Consider the following 15561-nt stretch of genomic DNA (forward strand, 5'->3'; position numbering starts at 1 on the left):
GATAGTTATGCCTATAAATATATAGAGAATTTTCTTTTTTGATTAATAAATTAATTCACCATACATTTTTCCCAGTAGGAGAAAATAGAAATAATATATAATTTCATTGAAGCAATATACAAAATTAAAAGAAATAATCTGAAAATATGTTTTAGGTATTGTTTTCATTATCATGCAAGGAATTGTAATAGGCTTTTCTAATTATATTTTTCTTCTGAATAGTGATGCTAACAAAATGTCTTTGCTGTATTGCATTGCCAGGAGATACCTTTAGACAACCAAGTAACTGAGCAGAACACTTAGTGACCAGTTATCTCTACAGTGCTTACTTTATCAAACAAGAGAGGTTAGATATTTCAGATTAATATATACAAAGCAGGATACAGAGACAGAGCAGAGCAAAACAGACTAGCCAAGAATGACAAGGTCGAGGGTAATATATCAGTCGTTTGGCTCTCTGGGTCACAGTAGTTTTAAATATTTGAGAATCCATTCCAAGAGTAATACAGAGCTCTTTGTTTTGTTTTAGATCTTTGACCAGATCTTATCTACATTCATGGAGCTGGACTGTAAATCACCCTGTCTCTTTCAAGTTGGCTTCTTTGTAGAAAGCCTGAGAGGCAGTAGGTAGTGGACATAGTAGAGGATTTGCAGGAGCTTTTCTTTGCACTGTATTCTTAATTTCATATCTACCAACAGAAAGTGTAGCACATGCAAATAACCACTCCAGACTTTTCAAAGATTATTTTCTTCAGTGCCACAGCAGACAGCTAATGGTTAGGTTGTGGTTAGCATCTCACTTCCTGCTTTGAACAAAATTTCCTAAATGTTTTCCCAAAGCATGAGAACATGCATATGTACGAGGAAAAATAACCCTCCATAAAATTAGTTAACACAGTAACTGCTACCTAATGCACGTACTCCATCAAGATTTAAAATTTTAGCTGTAGTTGAATTTTTTTGTAGGAGGATATATATTCTCACAAATCACAGAGTAAGGGAAAGTATATGTTCACAAAAGAAAAAAATGCTGAAAATATTAAAACATTTTTAGGAGGTGAGTGATGAGAAATGAATGCCTGATAATATTAGAGAAGAAAAAGCTTTGTTTTCATTAAACTGATGAACATGTAATAAAGTCTCCTTGTCTTAGACAACATGACAGATCACTCTGACCACTTAAATAATGGCATCACTGGTCTGCTAGCAAAGATACCTAGTGCTTGCTAATTTTTATGGTAGTCTTTTGTCATGTAAAGGTTATTTACCACAAATGAAGCAGAGTGCCCCAGGCAACAATTAGATAACTATTTCCATTGCTGTGACCCTTTGCCAGGTTAAACTCAGGTGACTGGTCTTATTTCGTATCAGGCAGTCTTATATTTTGATAGGAAACAACTGTTCCCCTTGTATGAATTTTGACTTGTGTGGGCAGCAGAATGGTCAGATGAATGAGAAGAAATGCACTCTGCCTTCGAGTCATCGTGCCAGCCAGCTGTCTTGTACTGTGGTTTCTCTATTCCATCCTGCTTGACTGGGCATGCCACTGACTCTCCTGCAGCTTATCTCCTCCCAGTCTTGACTGAGCCCCTCAGTTGCCCATGGTGAGCTCAAATTGCTGTCCTCTCCCTCTGTGGCAGTTCCCTCTCTGGATCTGCTGCTCTGCCAAATACCACAGATCACAGCCTGCACAGGAGTGCAGAACAAGCTGGTGATTATCTGACGGGCTCTGTACCAGCCAGACCTGGGAAATTCCCAGAGCACAGACAAAATGGGTTTTCCTGCATGTGCTACGGATGATGGAAATAGTTAATTCTACTTTTTCTTTTAAACCAGAGAAAATCCACTTGGTATTTAACAAAATATCCAGTATTGAGAATAAAGAAGAGCCATTAAGAACTTGCCTGTTAAGCTTAGAAGTTTCCTGTCTTTACATTGTACAGTAAGTGCCGGCTATGCAAATGTTAATTCCATTTACATCACACAAAATGGGATGCTTTCACTGAAGCTTCATTATCAACAAATTCTCAGATTCCTGTAAGTACCTGAATCATGTCATTTCTTAATGCTACTCTCCGTTATAATTGCTGATCTGATTGTTGTGAACTCAGATATATTCTGTGTCTAGCAGCCTTTCCTTCTTACTAGAATTATCATTATGGCTCAGAAGTGTTAGAAATTAAGACCATCATATTTGGCAGTTGCATGCAGTTGCTGTTGTCTTCTGTGCACTTTGCACTTTTGGGGTGGATCCAACCAATTTTCCAGTGGTGGCTGCTGCTGCTGCTTCCACGCAGCTTGTTCCACTCCCATCTATGATCATGTTTGCATGATCAGACATGTGAGCTTTTTGTTGCATTTATTCAAAATAAAAGGCTATAATTTCAAGTGAGTGCGTTTCTGAAAACATACCTAATGATACCTCAGCCGTGGTTGTATGTGACTTTCTGACAAGTTTTTTCAATATGTAGGCATGAATTTGAGGTCATGGCATTGGGCCACGAGTTAACCTTACAATGTAAAATTGCTTCTCACTTGCATGTTATGAAAACACGTGTTTTACAGCCACAGTATTTTTTATGACATAGAAACAAGGCTGACCATGTGATGAACAAAAACCAATGTCAGTCCTGCTGTCAGAGTAACAAAAAGGTGGCAAACATAGTAGGTTGCAAAATAAGAGTTTATAGAGCTCTATAGATAGATAGAAGATAAAACCTTGAAAGTGCACTGCACTTGTACCCAAGTGTTCCTTTCAGAACATTAAAATGGCAGCATGGCAGCCTTGGATGTTGCAGCTGAAACAAAATACTAATACAATGGTTAAATCAGATCTTGTGACCAGTTACAGTTATTAAACTGGGTAATGAGCATGATAGTGGGAGCTCAGGAAATTCCTTACTGGTATAGGGAAATAGGTGAGTTGGGTAGAAACTGCTACGTGCTTTGAGCTTGCTTGCTGATGGGTACATGCCTGGGCTGTGTGCACTGCAGGGTTAATGTAGCTGTTCCTTGCTTTGCTTTCAGGCAGGCACAGCAGAAAGGGGTGCTTGTGCATCCTTGTGACTGTGCTAACTATTGTCAGTGGGACTTTGAAAACCCAAGTTTTCATTGAGTTCTTTCACTGTCCGCTCACTGACAACAGTGTATATCCACATGTGGAAGCATTCTGAACACACTCTTTTTCACTTCAGGGCTCTACTCTTGTTTTATTATTTGCCTTGAGAAGAACGTAAGCAAATAATATGCTATCTCTTTTTGTCCAGAAGATCGTTGCTTAGCTCTGTTTATTAAATAACAAAGAGGAACCAAATCAAAATCCACCTAGCATCTGAGCTTTTTTCACTCCTCTGTAGAAGAAAAGGTAGTTTAAACAAAAGCAGGAAGAGAAATGGGAGTTTGTTTCAGAGCAGACAACTATTACGACTTCACTGTAGACATTCAGTTGTAATCCAAGAAGTCAGACCAATACAGTAGGAAGAAGATACGTCCTGTCCAGTCTACATTCTTTCTCCAGAATGTAGACTAGACAAAACCTGTCAACAGGAATAATCTGTGGTTTGGATATCTACTTTCAAATGAAGACCTTATAAGTATTACTTAAACTTTACTAGTAGTGTTATTTAAATAAATAACCCCATACTGGGAAATGTAGCAAAGCCTACTAAGCAAATGAATAGCATATCTTAAAACTTCCAAAGAGAATAACTGTTTTGCATTTTTCAATGGCTAAAGTATAGACCAGGTGCTTGTTTATTTTTACAGCGTGCCAGGCACACTTTCTTATCTTTTTCTTCCCTTTTCTATCGCAGAGGCAAATATTCACACGTGCACATGCACATGTGCACACAGTAATGTTGAGCCACAGCAATCCTTGATGTGGTCAGAAGTGCTGGGAGTGCTCACCTGTGACCTCCCTGGCCACACCAGCTGCACATCAACTTTCTCTCTCTGTACTTGCTCCATGGCCATCAGAGCTGTAATGTTTATTGGGGGAGAGGAGTTAATATTTTCTGTGTATACAGACTATAGCTAATTACTCATTATGAAGAGAACTTCCAGTGGAAAATTGTGAATTTTAAACTCAAAAATTAAAATCCTTTCTGAGGAAGAGAAGTTTGCCCTCTCTAACAATTGAATCTGGTATAATTAACTTTTTTTTTACTGGTCATGATCCAAACCAATAGTAAGAAATAAACTTTACTTGTGATCAGCTCCTTCTCTCTGAAAACAGTATTTGATGTTAATTCTAGCAGTGTAATTTTGTAAAATTCCACTCTGCTCTGACTTAGGGCAGACAAACCCCAAGTAATTAGGTAAAACTTTAGATAGCCAGTACAGTGTTCTATTTGGGTCTTTAAAAAATAATTGATGCTTTGTGGTAGGAAAGACCATGGACATCTATTTGTGATAGTTGGTGGTAGAAGAGTGCATGACCAACTATTTAATGATTTTATTGAAGGATGAATAAGGCCCTATCATTGGTTCACTTGCGAGCCTTGGTTTCTTGAAGTATTGATAACCCAAATGTCATGCTCCGGTGCCCAGGTTTCTCAAATTAGTCAGCTCCTAGTGTTTGAGAATTAATTACTCTTTGATTTTCATGGTATGCTTTTGGTCAGGGAGGTGTTTATAATGCTTACCATAAATAATATAAAAAGTGCTCTGATTAATATGAGCAGGCTGTTTACTCGCAGTATTTTCCAGAGAGGAGAGTGGCTAGCTGTAACCTCCCTACCATCAGAGACTGGTGCTGCAATTCCTGCTTTTGAAGTACAATTACAGAATGGAAACTAAATAACCTGTAGGAAGGTGGTTTTGCACTTATGACAGTTCCTCTGCTGTTGTCAACCCAGTCAGATTAATTATTAGACTAGGTGGTAAGTTCTACTATACTCTGTTACACTTCATTGTGATCTGTGCTATTTTTATTTTGCCTCTTAGGCTGAGGGAGATTATTACTGTTGCTTTGTTTCAAACATAGGAAAGAATTTAAGAGGGTGAGTAAGCCCATTTTCAAGTGTTTTTCTGACTTTTCTGTTTTTCTGAACAGAAGTGTTAAATATTTCAGCCTAAGGCTGCAGACAGGACTGGCATTTTTGGATTCTACTCCTTTTTTTTTTCTTTTAGAAAAAAGAGCACTGTGAAAATCATTGTTTATCCCAGTTGATGGAGTGTTATACTCATAAATCATGATTATTTTCAACCTTTTGGTTGAGATTATTTTGTTTTCACAGCCAGAAGCAGTAAAATAATCAATCATTTAATAATGCCATGGATAATTATCATGTTGCTTGGTGTTCTTTGAGCTACTGCAGGTGTGTTCAGAGCTTCTCCTGGTTGTGTTTAAACTGTGACTTTACAACTGAGGTGGTGAAGAACTTTGGAATGTACTCACAATTGCTTTTTTTTTTGCCTTTTTTTTTTTTTTTCCCCCAAACCATAATGCACTAGCAACAAATACCACTCATTATGAAATCCATGATTACTTTTGGGGTTCTTCTCCTTTGATTCAAAGCTTTTATATGCTCCCTGGTATATTGTCTCTGAGTGTTCAGCATGTAATTATACAGAAAACCTATGTTTGTGATAGCTAGTAGACTTAGTTACATTTCTGCTAAATTAGAAATCACAAATGAAATCCATTTGTGGCTTTAAAAAACCTCAAGTGTTTTTCAGTGTAAATATCATAGAGCTAATACTTACTTATTAAATGCTCAGAACACTTTTATTATTTTAATTTGTTTCCAAACAGTGCTTTATGTTTTGCTTTTCTTGCAAAACCAGGCTTCTGGGAGACTGTGGAGTTCCTCTTTCACAGATTTGTCTGAACTTCTGTGGTGAGTTGTGGTGATATAAATCACAACAGTCCTCCAAAAAACTCTCTTCTTCCTTTCCTCTGTCTTAGTTTCTTGCTTCCATGCTTCTCCCTTTTTTGTGCTGAGTGAAACACTCGTGCAGCTGCTCTGGGAACCACATCAGGGAGCTAACCTTTTCCCCCCTCAGCCTCTGGGCAACTGAGGTACAAAAGATTAACGGATATTTACTGCAGACATGACATTCAGGTGCCCACATGCTTTTGAAAACCGTGGTAGACATCTGTCTGCATCTTTTGGCATCAAATTCTTTACTAATCTGGCCTAAGGTGACTTGGCCAGGACTTTGCAGGAAGTGCTAAGAATTGAAAATAGGATTTGGATATTCCTTCATCATGTAAGCTGTTTTCTGTTAAATGTTCTCCAGTTTACATTGTAAAATAAGAGGACCTGGACTTCATTGTAACTTTATCAGAGTGTTTTGGCTGTGAATTAATAGAATAATTTGTAATCCAAAGTTTAACATCTTCAAAACTTAGCTGCACACTGAAAATACCGACTTGAAATGCATATCTTCTTTTCCATGGGTTCTGTCTGTTTCACTGTAATGTTTTGACAGCTATTAATGAGGCTTCTTCTGTGACTGAAATCAGAACAAATCTTTAGCTTGTCTCAGTAGCATTTTTGAACTCTCATTTTAAGTGGCAAATAAGAGCTGCAGGAGGAAGAATCTAAGTTATTTAATAGCTAAGCTCTAGGATGAAAGTTGTGCAATGAAAGGATAAAGATTGACAGTGCAGTTGAAAATGCAGCTGTGTGGTTAATGTAAAATATGCTTTAACAGTATGAGGTGTTGAAATAAATCAAGGTATTCACTGAGGTCTGCTTTTGAATCCCTGTTAATAATATTTTAAATTACTTATCTGATTTCTTTCTTCTCACACTGACTTCATTGTACTTTCTAAGGCGCCTGGCTGATGATTAACAAGATAAACTGCATCTTCAGTATACTTTTTTCTGTTTTGAGGGTTTGTTGCAGCTCCGTGTGAAAATCAAGAAGCAGTCCTTCTCTATAGTTCTGTGCTGATGACCGACTGTTCTTTTTTATGGTGTTTTAGAGTGGTTTGATGGTAGAATTAAATGAAGAAGTTCCTGCAGGAACATTGTGAAATTTATAAAGTGTTTTTTTTTTTCATTATGCACTTAAGAACAAGTGTTCTGAAACAGACTACTAATCTGTCTTGGATAAATCTGTGAACAAACATTCACAGCAACAGAGATTAATGCAATATGCAGGTTCCTTCTTTATGCCTTAAGTGACAAAATACAAAATTTTGAGTCTCTCTTAACATGTGTTTGAGAAATGAATCTTCACCATCCAGAATGAAAGTGATTTAAGGTCTATGAGTTTTTAATATTTTATTCAAAATAGCTGTATTTTCCATCCAAATACTGATACTCTTTTTATTGCTACAGATCATAAACCTTGTGTCTGCATTTTGTCCTGTAGTGTAGTTCCCACACTTAGCAGTAGAATGTTTTTCCTCATACTTACTGAAATGAAAATATTTCAATATAACTATTAGGTAAAATAGAAAACAGCTTATAGAGGGAAAAATCCGAGCTAATGAAACAAGATGTTTTCTTTAACAGGGAATGCTTATGAATTGTGGGAATGTATTCTGTATAAGTCAACCCTGGCTTTTTTAAAAGGTTTCTTGTCTGTGTTATATACCAGCTTTCTGAAGGTTCTCTGACTTTTAGGCTGCTATTTCTTTTACTTTAAATATACTTTTTAAATGTTATTTTGATATTATAACAGAGCAGGCTTAGAAGAACTTACTCCCTTTCTAATGGTCTCATGGTGAGAATGTTTTATTACTATGAATTTAGCTGAAAGTAATTTGGAAGAGTTTTGGATGGCCAAAGCACACATTTAATAAGTTAACATGCTAACCTATGAACAGTATGCTTTGTGAGCTGATAACCAGCTAAGAAGTGACTGTTTTGCAGACTTCACTGTTGTCTCAGTAGAGCAACTACAAGAGAAAGTGAAGGCTATTTTCCCCACCTTCAGCTTTTTTTATGTGAAGCTGCAGCAGTTAAGAAACGTGTGCTGTGAAGGTTCTAATCTGCCATCACTATGAAAGGGGTGCACTGATTTTATGCTACAAACTGCATCTTTTGTAGCCTATTCACCACCCTTTACAGGTCTGCCAAGCCCACTCTGCAATTGGTTGCCAGGGGCTGCAGATGTTGGAAAAGAGAAATTTCAATGAAAGACCCTGATTCAGCAACCCAAGCAGCCTGCCTCCCCCAGCCAAAGTAATCAGATTGGCAGCTGAATCAAAGGGTACAGTGGGCCCTTTGTTTGGGAACTCCAGAGGCTAGTAATTGACAGAAGGTCAACAAAGTTTTATGAAGAAAAGAACAGAATATTAGAGGGCATTAGGCTGAAAAGAGAGAGTTTGGGAGTTTTGCGTTATTGGAAGAAAGTTAGAACTTGACTAAAAGGTTACAGCCGCAGGAAGCAAAGGTTGCATATTGATGTTTAAATCTGAAAATAGTTTCAGCTACAGAAACAGGATTATTGATGAGTGAAAGAAACGTCAGAACAAAAATCTGCAGCTTTGCTAATTGTAGGGCTGTGCAATTTTTAGTGTTGAAGGATATATTTGTAGGCTTTGGGATTTAAAATACAGTGGTAGAGGGATGGTTCATTCATAGAATCATAAGATCGGAAGAGATCCTAAGAAGTCCTCTTTCATCTGGGAGAAGAAGCTTCTATTACCTGTGCAGTATCATATGCATTAGACTGTTGCCAAATCTGCCACACTAAAAAATTTAATCTACTGAGACCTCTGTGTTTGAAGAATACTTGTTCTCAGTCCATAGCTTAATCTTCTTCAGACCAAGGCTTAGTAATCATTATGGTTTTGATTTTCTTAATCATGTTTTGTAGACTATCTTCATGGTGCTGGTAATTGTATTTTACTTTTACTCTCATCTATCTTGAAATGGAACACAGAAAATTGAAGAAAGTAGTCTAGGGCCTTACTAGCTTTGAGTAAAGGGGGAAGATTACTGCTTTTTTTTTTTGAAGTTTGCCTTGTTTGCAGTACCTTGCAATTGTTGACTTGTGTCTGATTCTAATCAGTGTCAGCCAAGTCAATGTTGGCTTCTATTTTAGTTATTACTCATCTCTCTGCTTTATTGTAAATGCTTAAAAATAACTTCTTTGTTCCATTATTTTTCCAGGAATTGAAGTTAAGCTGATAGCTCTATAATTCTCTGGCACACCTTTTTTTACCCTTTTAAATAAATAATAGGAAACACTCGTGCAATTTCTCATATTTTAAGATCTCATCTGTGCTCTGCAAATAATGAAAGACAGTTAATAACATTGCACGGTATTGCATCAGCCCGCCCTTAGCTGCTCTGAGTCAGTCAGGCCCACTCTGTTTGAAAATACCTGAGTACTCTTTTTCTCTTTCTGTGTGAGACTGAGGCCTTGTTTTGTTCCTGGTATCAATTATGGTAACCCCCTCCTTGTGACTGGCTTTCTGATGAAGATTAATGTGTTATTTTGATGTCTGCTTATGGCCATGATCATTTTGGAATCCGTTTATTGCACTTAGTGTTCAGGTAATGAATGATCTGTGAAGTCATAACCATTTCAGAGGAAAAAATCAGTTATTTTATGATGAGTGGTGTGTGCCCTGTGAGTTGATACTGTGATCAGCTGGGCAACTTAGTTTTCAAAAGTGTAAAAGAGCCTTCCTGCCCCAATAACTCTGGATATTTGCTTCTGTATTTCGTTGGTCATTGGTGCATAAGATGGAGCAGTGAGCTTACCTGTGTTGAATCTTGTTAGTAAGAAAGTTGTCCTCATGTTTTCAAGAGAAGCGAAACTAAAAATAAGTGATAATTATTTATATACAAGTAGGAAAAGAATTTTCTGTAGCACCTGTTTCCTTGCTACAGTTCACTATGTGAATCAAAGGAACTGAACACATTTTTTACATCAAAAATATAGATAATTATATTATTTTAAACATGCTTTTTCTTTTGGAGTGGGATTTTCCATAGGTTGAAATGGCTTGCTTTAGTGCCTTCAAAAGTTAAGAAATCATTTTTGTGTGGGTGAGCAGTTTAAAAGAGTCACTGTTTACAGCATCTGCATTTTACTTGATTGTGTGTTCCACGAAAAGAGGATTAATAAGGTATTCCTTAGTATCTGGCAAGTGGCACATCTGGCCATTGGCATTCAGGCCGACTTCTGGTTCTGTTGAAGTCATGTCTGGTCATGCAGTGTGGAAGAAGAGGGCACTCATGATCTCTTCTACCTTCCACTCCCACAGCAAACATAAATTAAAGACGTGAGTCTTTAGAAATTAACTGTGATACACTTAATGTCTGTGGAGAGAAAATATGCTAGTGAAAAGTTTGAGAATCACTATACAGGAGCAGATGAGAGATCTGGGCAGTGCTAAGTCTTGGCTCTGGTGGCAGCAAAAAAGGTAATGCTGAAGTAAAAGTGTAAGAAGAGATCTAAGTAAATAGTACTCCTTTGTGCTGGGTATTTACCCAGCCTCCAGCCATTTTTAACTCAGGGACTTTAATATGACCACACAGGATTTCTGTGAGAGAGGTCTCACTGAACTTGTCCAGTCTTACCTGTGGGTCATCTGAACTCTGCACTCAGTCCAATTACATCTCTTCTGAGAAAACATTGCCTTATTTTATCTTTGTTTTAAAGTTGATTGTTACTGTTTTTTCTAGCGCTGCCATTTTTAGCAAGAGAGTCCATCCACTCTGTGGACTCTCATGACTCCGTAGAGCTTTACAGTAATTGAACTCAGACATCTCCTTCTCAGAGCAACAAATCCTAGTAGCAGTACAAAAACTGGTTTATGAATAAATATTCTCACTTCTCTGAAACTCTTCCAACTCTTCTGTACCCCTTTTGAAGTAAGAGAGCCTCAATAGCACACAAGAAGAGCATACTTACTCCCAGAGTGAGGTGGTAAGACCACATGTAAGGTTCAATTATTGAGCATTTATTTTCTTACCAATTTTAAATAACAACTGTATAGTGGATTGCTGCTGTTCTTTCAGTTTTGTGTTTTGCAAGTCTACCTCTTTTCTTAGTGTTGTATGACAGTGCTGCATTTGTTATAGAGATAAAAAACAATGTGACTATCTGGTATCTTTGTGACATCTAAAACCGGTTTAGTGAACAACTATGTTTTTACTAGTACTAGTTTTTTACTGATGAAATCTGACAGTGAAAATTTGGCACCTTAAATTACTTCATGGACTTTTTTTCCCTTCAGGGAGTGCAACAGCACATAAATATTCTTCTAGGAGAAGATACTGGAAGCAGGAAGAAAAAAGTAAAATGGGATACCCTTATGGAAATATTGATTAAACAAAGTGAGAAAAGAGAGTTAAAAATCAGGAGTGGACAGGAGCATAGTTGTGTAGGCAACTTCAAACAAGAGTAAGACTGCAGAGAGTTGATGATGGGACATGATCAGGGTCCATGTGTACTATAGTGAGGAAAATTGGGAAAAAAAACCCCAAAAAATTGGTAGGTAAAAATTGTTGAGGTAAACACCATGGATTCACTCCTGGCAGGAAAAACATACTGTGTTATTAGTGCAAAATCAGAAAGCACTGATAATAATAAAAAGAAAATAATATTCAAAAGGGGTACACAGCTCTAAGTTCTTGATTTCAGAATATTTAAATTCTGTCAATACAAGAGAAAAATAGATTTTGTTATAGTGACTTGCTGGTTGCCTTTATAGTGTTAAAAACTTTATTTTTCAAATTGATAATAAATTTTTTGTGTTTTAAGTTGTGGTAGAGAAAGTTTAGGATTAAAGCTTGGAATTCGTCATAAATATGGTTGAAGTGGAATTTTGCAGTTTACAGAAAATATAGATGTTTCTTTCATAAAAGCAAGTTTAAGTGACAGATCTGATTTGTATTTATGATTCGCAAAGAATGCAAAGGATTTTAATTTTAACTTTGCTTAGTACTGGAGATTTTGATGACAAGTGGCAGCTATAGTTTGTAATTGTTCCCTGGTCAAGCACATATGAAGATTGATGTTTTTTCCAGACAGAAGCATATCAAGTACAAGAGTGAATCACATACAACTAATGCTGGAATTTTTCAAAACAGCAAATGCTTTTGTTTCTTTCCACCTTTGTTCTGAAAAACTTAAAAAGATAAAGAGATATGGGCCTGGGAAGCAGAAATGAGAGAGGAAAACATTTCTGTGCTCATTTATCTGAACTTCTAATGGCTTTTTCTGTTGTAAATCCCATGAGATTACTGAAGAAATGGAAACAATTATTTTAAAGTTGAAGATGTGGTATTAAACCAAAAGTGCCGCTCAGATCTCAGGCAAGTCTGGATAGCTGAGTGCTAAGCAATCAAATAACCTTAAGGACAGTTTTGTAATAATGTTCCACCCTCTGAATGGTGGTGGATTATGACCACCAGAATAAGATATGAGAGGTATTTGTGGACTAAAAAACTGGTCAGTTTTCCTCCTCTTCTTTCTGCTCTGGCTGTCTCATCTTGGATTTGTCTTTCTTGTTGCCAGTAAATGCTGCTGCCCCTTCTAAACCTTGTATGACGCAGAAGTTCAAGCAAGAGCAAGGTGAGCTTGTCTTGCTGCCCCTTGGTAAGAGCAAGATGTGATGTATCTGCTGAAATTTGACAGAATATACCTGGTAGTGGTCATGCATTCACCTCTTCGCCCTGAATCAAAAAGATCAGCAAAGGTTCTCTACAGCTAAAAGTCTGGTGCTAAGTCTGTACCAAGCCTGCAGGAGTATGAAGATGCACCATGTTGGGATTTGCAGTGGCAAGGTTGGCAATAGCCAGCTTGGCCCCCCATCTCCATTTCTCCCTCCAGTCTGCTGGGGGATATTATCTCTGATTTCTACTGACCAGTGCTGGGAGTGGCCGAAAATGCAGAATGTCTGCCCAAGCCTTAGCTGTTCTGAAGTGAAGGAGTGTGTCACCAAGGGTACAACACCATCTTCACCATCACTCTATTTGTGGTGTCTGAGAATGAGCACACAATTCAACTGGAATCTGTCGTGTTGCCAGGCAAAGAATCTCGAGCAATGGGAGATAAAGGTAGGGATGAAGTAGTGACAAGTGACAGTACTGTGATGAAAGAAATACTTTCAGATCCAGCCTGCTGTAGAGAATGTCTCTGGTTTCTGTGTTTTACCTGATAAAGGCAAGTTAGCTGAATCTCTTATCAAATAATGGTTGAAAGAATAAATAAACAAACAAAAAAGTGTCTCAAATTATTTTCTTCGTTCATAATATGGTGTAAGGTAGGGATAAGGTTACTTGTATTTTACTTGCATTCAGAGTTGTATTGTAGTTTGAAGAAAGGGTAATGGGGACAAAATGGGGAAGAAGGAGAGTCTTTTCTCTAGCTTCATTTTGCCTAAAACAATACCATGAACACCCCTGACAGACCTGCAATGAATCCCAGGTCTTTCACTTCAGATCTTAATGACCTTAGATTTACATATCTTTGTGATATGCTAAGGATGTAAGGAATTGGGATGACTGAATATAGATTAGAAAATATAAAAAAATAGGTGGTGTCATTTTCGAAGCTGTTCTAGTTAAATCACATCTATACTGTTATCTGAGTTAGAACTTCAGTTCTGTTCCTTACCTAAATTTTTTAAACAGAGAGCAAACAGGTGATGTATAATGGTTGGAGTTTTGCAAGACCTGCAGATGTGAAGGAACTTCGAAGTACTGTCTGCAGTGTGCTAGCTTGTACTGATATATTAGACAGAAAAAAAGGAGTGCATACAGAAGATGTCTATCCATTTCCTCACACTTTGAGATCCTTGGTAAACAGTTATTATAGTTTCATTTCTAAAGATGTCTTTTAGGGATGTGGCTGAGAGTAGGATGAGAAAGTCAGTAGTGACAATGAGTCTGACCTCTGGAGATGGAATCTGAATTACCATAGTGTAAGTTTAAAAGCAAGTTTATGCCATTTTGTAACTGGGGCTATCAGTAAAGCTCAGGTACTGTTTAATTTTCTAAGCCACCATTGCTTCCAGGAAATGTTTGCATTCTTTGTAAAAATGTGTGGACTTTATTCTACTAAGAACTGGAATGTAGATTTTAATGCTTTCTATTTTGTCAAACACCAAGTAATCCACAAAGTAGTTATTGTAGCATTTTCTAATCCACAGTGGATAAATCCTGACCTTGTCATTATGTTTTTCCTGTGTGCTGTGTTTCCCATGTGCAACTCTGGAGGCAGAGAGAATGTGCTGAACTCACTGTTATAATGCTGTTTAACAGAAAGATTAGCTTCAATTCCACTTTAACAAAATCTTCTTTTCTTTGTAGGTGAAATGGAAATTCCAGATTCAAACGACCCCTTAGGTCATATGGATGGAGTTGAGAGACCAATTCCAACACCTAAAGGTAAAATGAATTGTAATTTCATCACCCTGCTTAAGTATAAACATTCTTCAGAAAGGACCAACAAAATCCTTTTATAGAATGTTCCCTATATTTGTCTATTAATACAAGACTGTAAGGAAGGCAACCTTCCTTTTGTGAATTAGCACTTCTGATTCCAGGCAGTGCTAGCAAGGCTAAAGGAGTCTATAAAAATTAGTTTCGAAGCATGTTGAGTTCCCCCACATGGAGAGGGTTAGATGTTTTAATCCAAACACAGTGTGCTATTACTACCTTCCTTGCATGTTTTATTTCACATTGTTTCCATGAAATTGATTTGATTTTGTACAGTGCCACACTTAGCATCTCCAGGTAAATGTTAAGTACTGGTATCTTTAGTCTGAGGTAGTTAAATCTAGCCCATTACAACACAAGAATACGTACTTTTAAAGTAGCTCTGAGCATTAATGCTTTGTTTTTTTAAACTGATTGTAGTGTCAGGATTTCTAGTTATTTATTAGTTAACATAAATTTTGTGACACTTTGCCACTTAAAGCTCTAGATCCAAATGCTATTCCTGGATCAGAGGATGCACATATTTACTGCAAATTGTGCTTCCAATTCCTTCTAAAGCAGAAAATTTTCAGTATTTTACCTGAAGAACAATATTTTTTTCAGTTGTGTACTAATTTTATATTTTATGGATGCATTGCTGTCGTAATGTCAATTCTTAGGCTAAAGAAAAGAGTCAGATAATAATGTCAGCTTCATTAATGAGGACGTTGCAATCTGCGGAGCTGTGGTATTGACAAGATCTTCTTGCAGTTTATCTTAGAGGAACATGAATTTTGGGGGTGCTTTGGAATATAGTTTCTCTTCTTATAGATATCCAAGGTTATCTAATCCTTATTGTCTTCCTGAATTAGTTAGATTTCTTACCCTGAATGTGCATATTGGGAGGTTTTTTATGGAATCTTCCTTTAAATTTGGTCTGTAAGTCAGTAAAACAAAGATGTGTTTCTGTTTGCTTGTGTAACCACCTTGCTACTGATTATCAGCATGGGACTAAGTCCCCCCTATTTGGAAAGAAGATCTGGTACACTCCATTTCTCAACTCTTCACTACTTTCTGAAACTGCTGAAATATTTTAGAAGTTTAGAATTTGACATTTATTCTGGAAAAAAAAAATTGTAGTAGTATTCCTGTCAGTAGCACTGTATTACTACCAGTTGTTTTATTCACACTGATGTACACACTACTTTTGATGAAAAAGGGC

The 15561-nt window shown here is 37.0% G+C and overlaps 1 protein-coding gene across 1 annotated transcript in view; it reads left to right on the forward strand.

Annotated features, from left to right (window-relative positions):
- ROR2 (receptor tyrosine kinase like orphan receptor 2) overlaps nucleotides 1–15561 on the forward strand; it is a 143746-nt gene that overhangs the window by 85539 nt on the left and 42646 nt on the right. The window contains exon 3 of the mRNA XM_059493080.1: nucleotides 14232–14309. Coding sequence (XP_059349063.1) covers nucleotides 14232–14309 — 78 coding nt within the window. The remainder of the gene's footprint in view (nucleotides 1–14231; nucleotides 14310–15561) is intronic.

The sequence above is a fragment of the Ammospiza nelsoni genome, chromosome Z (genome assembly GCF_027579445.1).
Source record: "Ammospiza nelsoni isolate bAmmNel1 chromosome Z, bAmmNel1.pri, whole genome shotgun sequence".
NCBI lineage: Eukaryota > Metazoa > Chordata > Aves > Passeriformes > Passerellidae > Ammospiza > Ammospiza nelsoni.